The 5086-nt window shown below is 58.1% G+C and overlaps 2 protein-coding genes across 3 annotated transcripts in view; one reads left to right on the top strand and one right to left on the bottom strand.

The window, feature by feature from the left end:
• Positions 1 to 850, top strand: part of MDK (midkine (neurite growth-promoting factor 2)) — a 945-nt gene extending 95 nt beyond the window's left edge. The window contains exons 2-4 of one of the 2 annotated variants that reach the window (XM_008949820.1): positions 47 to 208; positions 292 to 453; positions 825 to 850. In XM_008949820.1, the coding sequence (XP_008948068.1) occupies positions 47 to 208; positions 292 to 453; positions 825 to 850 (350 nt within the window). Of the gene's footprint in view, positions 1 to 40; positions 209 to 291; positions 454 to 824 lie in introns of both variants that reach the window. The other variant, XM_008949819.1, reaches the window with a different exon arrangement.
• A 2424-nt stretch (positions 851 to 3274) lies between these two features.
• On the bottom strand, positions 3275 to 4747 carry CHRM4 (cholinergic receptor, muscarinic 4). The gene has a single exon (XM_008949818.1). It carries the CDS (start codon positions 4745 to 4747, stop codon positions 3275 to 3277), a length of 1473 nt encoding a protein of 490 aa, XP_008948066.1.
• Positions 4748 to 5086: the final 339 nt, after the last annotated feature.

Below are 5086 nucleotides of genomic sequence, written 5' to 3'. Positions count from 1 at the left end.
GGGCTGGGCTCCCCGCAGTGGACACCCGCTCCCCTTCCTCTGGCAGAGAAGGCAAAGAAGGATGGCTCTGAGTGCGAGGACTGGCGCTGGGGACCCTGTGTCCCCAACAGCAAGGACTGTGGCCTGGGCTACCGCGAGGGCACCTGCAAGGATGAGAGCAAGAAGCTCAAGTGCAAGATCCCCTGCAACTGGAAGAAGAAGTTTGGAGGTGGGTGCGTGGCGGTGGGGTGGCTGGGGAGCACCCTGGGTTGGGTGCTGTACTGGCTCTGACACCTCTCCCCTCTCTTCCAGCTGACTGCAAGTACAAATTTGAGAGCTGGGGGGGGTGCAGTGCTCAGACGGGTGTGAAGACTCGCTCTGGCATCCTGAAGAAAGCCCTGTACAATGCCCAGTGTGAGGAGATTGTCTATGTGACCAAGCCCTGCTCTTCCAAGATCAAGTCAAAGTCCAAAGGTCAGTCCCTGCCACTCCTGTCCCCAGAAGGGTCCTGCTGGGAGCCCAGACAGGAGCTCTTCAGGGGTAGATGGGCCTGTTGGGGTTGGGTTTTGGTGGTGGTGGTGGTGTGGGGGATCACATAGGATGCTGTTCTCTCTGTGCCATCACATGAACAGCCTCAAAGTCCAGCTGCTAGCAAAACCCCTGGTCCTCCCCTACATCACCACCAGCTTTGGTGGGCTGGACATTTCCCTCTCCCCTCTGTGGGGCTGGTGCAAAACGTGGCTTTGCTTGGAGGGGGGAGGCTGTGCCGTGCTGAGCTGGCTGCAGGATTGCTGAGCTGCCAGGCAGGCACACTAACTCTTGTCTCTTGTGCTTCTTGCATGCAGCAAAGAAGGGCAAGGGGAAGGACTAGTGTGGGAAGCCAACACCCTCACGGGCCCCTCGACGTGGTGCCTGCAGGGCTGGACACCCAGCTGCATCCAGCCCACGCTCCAAGTCTTCCTCCTTCTCTCCTTCCTGTGACTCCTCTTTCACTGAGTTGCCTTGTTTTCATTGCTAGTTTTGTGAAGAGCCCCTGCAGGAGGGGCTGCCCCCCCCTCCCTGCTGCCCCCCCACCACTGCCAGTGCACCCCACTCCGACTCCTCTCGGCGAGTGTCTGGGTTCACTGGGAAGCACCTGGAGGGCTGGGATGGGACCACAGCCTTTCCCACTTTCTGCTGCAGATGAGTTGCCTTTAAGGCCTCCTTTGGCTACCCCGGGAGCTGGAGGGAAGGGGTGGGTGCTTGAGGAACCCCATCACTCCTGCTCCTTTCTCACGTGAGGACTGCTCTCAGCTTGGGGGGGAGCTTCATCCAGCATCCCTTTGGCCAGGGTGCAGCTTCCCTGCAGCTGCTGGGGAAAAAACTAAGCCACTGCCCCCAGGAACCACTGCATCCCCTCTTCTCCATCACTCCTAACCATGTGTGTGTCCAAGCCAAGGCTGAAGCCCTTCCACCTTCAACACGCCCACGCTGGTGCTTGGGTGGGAGCTCTCACTTCTTTTGGAAAATGGGGTTCATTTTCTTTTCTAATAAAAACCTTCTAAAAATAAATTATTGGAACCCACCTGTCCTCCTTGCAAGCTGGCAACCCCAGTAAACCTCAACTTTGCTTCAGGGGGACCTGCAGTGAAGCCACCGTGGAGCTGGCAGCAGGGGCATGAGTGGCACATGCACGAGGTCCTGGAGAAGGTCGAGCTGCCCCCCTTGCATCCATCTTTCCAGAGGGGATGGGGCTGCCACCTTCATGCTGCAGGCAGGGCCACCAGTGGGTCACACTGGGAAGCTGGGGAGGAGCCACCAGGTGACGACTCATTCACTCCTCATGCCATGGCCATTGGTTTCTGGTCTTTATTTGGGTGGGCTGGGCTGTGGTTGTAACAGTTTAAAAAAAAAACCTTAATCAAAAGCCTGCCAGGCATTTTGGGCACTGCTATGTCAATTATCCTAAAGGCAGTGGTTGGTGGGGCAGGGGGGCATCTGGGTGGGGGCAGCCTTTCTCCAGGTGGCACAGCATCAGCCCAGCATGGGGATGGGGAGAACATAGAGATGTGGCCCCATCCCTTCTGTCACCTGCACCCAGCTGTGTCCACCAAGGCTTGCAGGAACCTGGCTTTGGGAGAAGCTGGGGAGCAGCCTCAGCGTGGTCTGGGCTGCAAACACAGTAGGGCTGGGAGAGGGCTGGAGGTGCTGGCTGAAGCCCACATGCTGAGAACTTCACCACATCACCACCAGCAGGGTTACATCCATTCACAAAGCTCAGCAGCTGCCTCCTTCAGCCCCCCCCTGGGGCATCCCCCTGCACCTGGGGCCACTGCTGTCCCCTCCTGCCCCCAGAGCCACACATCAGGCCTCCCACACCCTCCGTGGGGACAGCATGGACCCAGATGAGACACAGGACACCTCACACCTCAGACCCTCTTCCCGACCCCCTCCAGGACTCCCAGTTTCCCCCATCCCTCCCAAGGACAGTTATTTCCACTGTTGTTGCTGCCTGCTTCTCAGGGGCCACGTTCCCCTGGGCCCGTGGAGAGAAGTCCTGCACCACACCACAGCTTTTCTTTGCAGTTTTAGTTTCCATCATTGTAGGAGTCAACTGGGTTTCACACTCCTCACCCAGGACTGAGATGCTTGGTTGGTCGGTCTGTCTGTCCAGCCAACTGTTGGCCAAGGGCTGAAAGGGCATGAAAGGTAAGTGGAGCCAAAGCCCAAGGAAAAATTCCCCTCCTTGGTTCTTGGGTGAGGTGTCTCTCAAGGGAAAGGTAGGAACTTGCCACATATGCTTGGGTGCAACCTGGACTGCCCCAGGAGGGGGCCTGGCTGGGCCAGCAAGACTCCCCATGAGTATGCCTAAACCAGCCTGGTCCAAGAGGGCCAGCAAACGTTTGGCACGGGATTCTTTTCATTTCTTGGGTCATAGATGGTTTAAAAGCCTGTTGAAAGCATCCAGTGTTAGGCTGTCTGCATGCAGACAAGCACTGATGCTCTGGAGACAGCCAAGGAGAGAAGAGGCATCCAGTCTTCGGACAAACACTGATGCCATTTGGCCAGCCTCTTGAGCAGGGAGCTGGGGAGGGCTCCTGGTGGCCACATCACCTCCTCTTTGCCTCCAGCTTGCCTGCTGGCTTTAAGAGCCACAGCTCAGAGGTGCCTTGGCCCTTTGTCAGTGTTGGATGAAGGGCATCCTCTGCGATCACTGCACAGTCTACACCGTCGTGAGCGAGGAGCAGAGGACCCTCCCTGGCAAAGGAGGCCGAGGGAAGGGCTTCCATTGGTGGAACAGTCCCTGAGGGCCACTTTATCTGGCCGTGCCAATGTTCCTGTACTGGCACATGAGAAGGTGCTTGAAGGTCTTCTTGAAAGTGGCATTGCAGAGGGCGTAGCAGGCGGGGTTGATGGTGCTGTTGACGTAGCAGAGCCAGTAGCCGATGGACCACACGGTCTCGGGCACGCAGGTCTCGCAGAAGGTGTTGATGAGGACCATGACGTTGTAAGGAGTCCAGGTGAGTATGAAGGCCAGCAGGATGGCAAATATGGTGCGGGTGACCTTCTTCTCCCGGGCAGCCATCTGGCGCTTCTTCCTCACTTGGCTCCTGGCGATGCTGGCAAACTTCCTGGCCACGTTGGCCGGGCGGCTGTTGGCCAAGGAGTTGTGGTCAGAGGCTCCTGCTTTAGCTGGGACGATCTCGATGGCGGTGACGCACTCGGTCCCCGTCTGCTTGGTGACGATCTTAATCTTGGACCACTTGGAAGAAGGGTTCACCCGGGGGTGGGCTGGGCTCTGGCCTTGCCCCGCCGGCAAGGTTTCTGCCGTGGGCTTGTCTTTTGTGGTCTGGGTCATGCTGACAGTGCTGGACTCGTTGGAGGTCTCCTTCTCCTCCTGATGGCCGGTGGCCTCTGTCTGTGCTGAGGGTTGGTCGTCCAGTTTGCCGTTCCTCACCTCCTCCTTCACCTCCACAGCCCTCTTGGGGGAGTTATTGTTGTTCTGTTTGACCAGGGGGCCCTTGAAGAACCTGAGGGACTTGGTTTTCCTCTCTTTCCTGCTTTCAGGCTTGTGCCTCCTCACCCTGCTCCTGCTGGCCAGGGAGATGTGGATGTACAGCACTGTCATGATGACCACGGGCAGGTAGAAAGCAGCAATGGCCGTGCCGAAGGTCACTGCCGGGTTGGAGAGGAACTGGATGTAGCATTCCCCCTCAGGGACTGTCCTCTTGCCCACAATGAACTGCCAGAACAAGATGGCAGGGGCCCAGAGAACGAAGGACAATATCCACGCGGCCGCGATCATTAGCCCCGCCATCTTGGTGGTCCTTCTGGCCGGGTAGGTCAGAGGCTTGGTGACACAGAAGTACCGGTCAAAGCTGATGATGAGCAAGTTCATGACAGAGGCGTTGCTCACCACGTAGTCCAGGGCCAGCCACAGGTCACACACCACGGCCCCCAGCGGCCAGTAGCCTTTGATGATGTAGACCGTGTAGAGGTTCATGGAGAAGACCCCGATGATGAGGTCCGCGCAGGCCAAGCTGAAGAGGAAGTAGTTGTTGACGGTCTGGAGCTGGCGGTTCACCTTGATGGACAGCATCACCAGGATGTTTCCCACCACGGTGACGAGACTGAGTGACCCGGTGACTGTGGCAATGAACACCAGCTCCACCATCTTGTAGCTGGTGGGAGGCTGGATGGCCACCTCGGAGCGGTTGCCCAGGGTGAAGTTGTCGTACGTCAGGTTGGCCATCTTTGCCTGCCAGGGCTGAGCAGAGAGGTTGTGCATGGGCTCTGCAAAGGGGAGAAGGGACAGAAAGGGACAATGTCATACCCGCCAGCCAGTGTTGGCAGCATCTGCTGCCTCCTCACGTTCCCAGGCTAGCGCTGCTCTCGGAGAATCTCCTGGCATCACTGGGTTTCTCCCTTCCACCACAGCCTTCCCCCAGGAGCTCTTCAAAAGGGCTTTTTTGTGTCCTCATTTAGCAATGGAGGAGACAGGGCTGCAGGGAGAGTAAGGACAGGGAGGGAGAGAGCCCTTTGCCCAGGGTGCAATGGCCCCTTCTCTGCAGGGCCAGGGGCCACCTCCCAGCAGGAGCACAGCCCTGGGGTGCCCCAGGTTTGTGGT

Source organism: Merops nubicus, unplaced genomic scaffold, assembly GCF_000691845.1.
Source record: "Merops nubicus isolate BGI_N331 unplaced genomic scaffold, ASM69184v1 scaffold5581, whole genome shotgun sequence".
NCBI lineage: Eukaryota > Metazoa > Chordata > Aves > Coraciiformes > Meropidae > Merops > Merops nubicus.
Note: the sequence above shows the minus strand (reverse complement) of the source record. Positions and strands in the feature narration are given on the sequence as shown.

What these genes read in the sequence shown, in the direction of transcription:
- CHRM4 (XM_008949818.1), bottom strand. Translation starts at nt 4,747, where the DNA reads ATGCACAACCTCTCTGCTCAGCCCTGGCAGGCAAAGATGGCCAACCTG.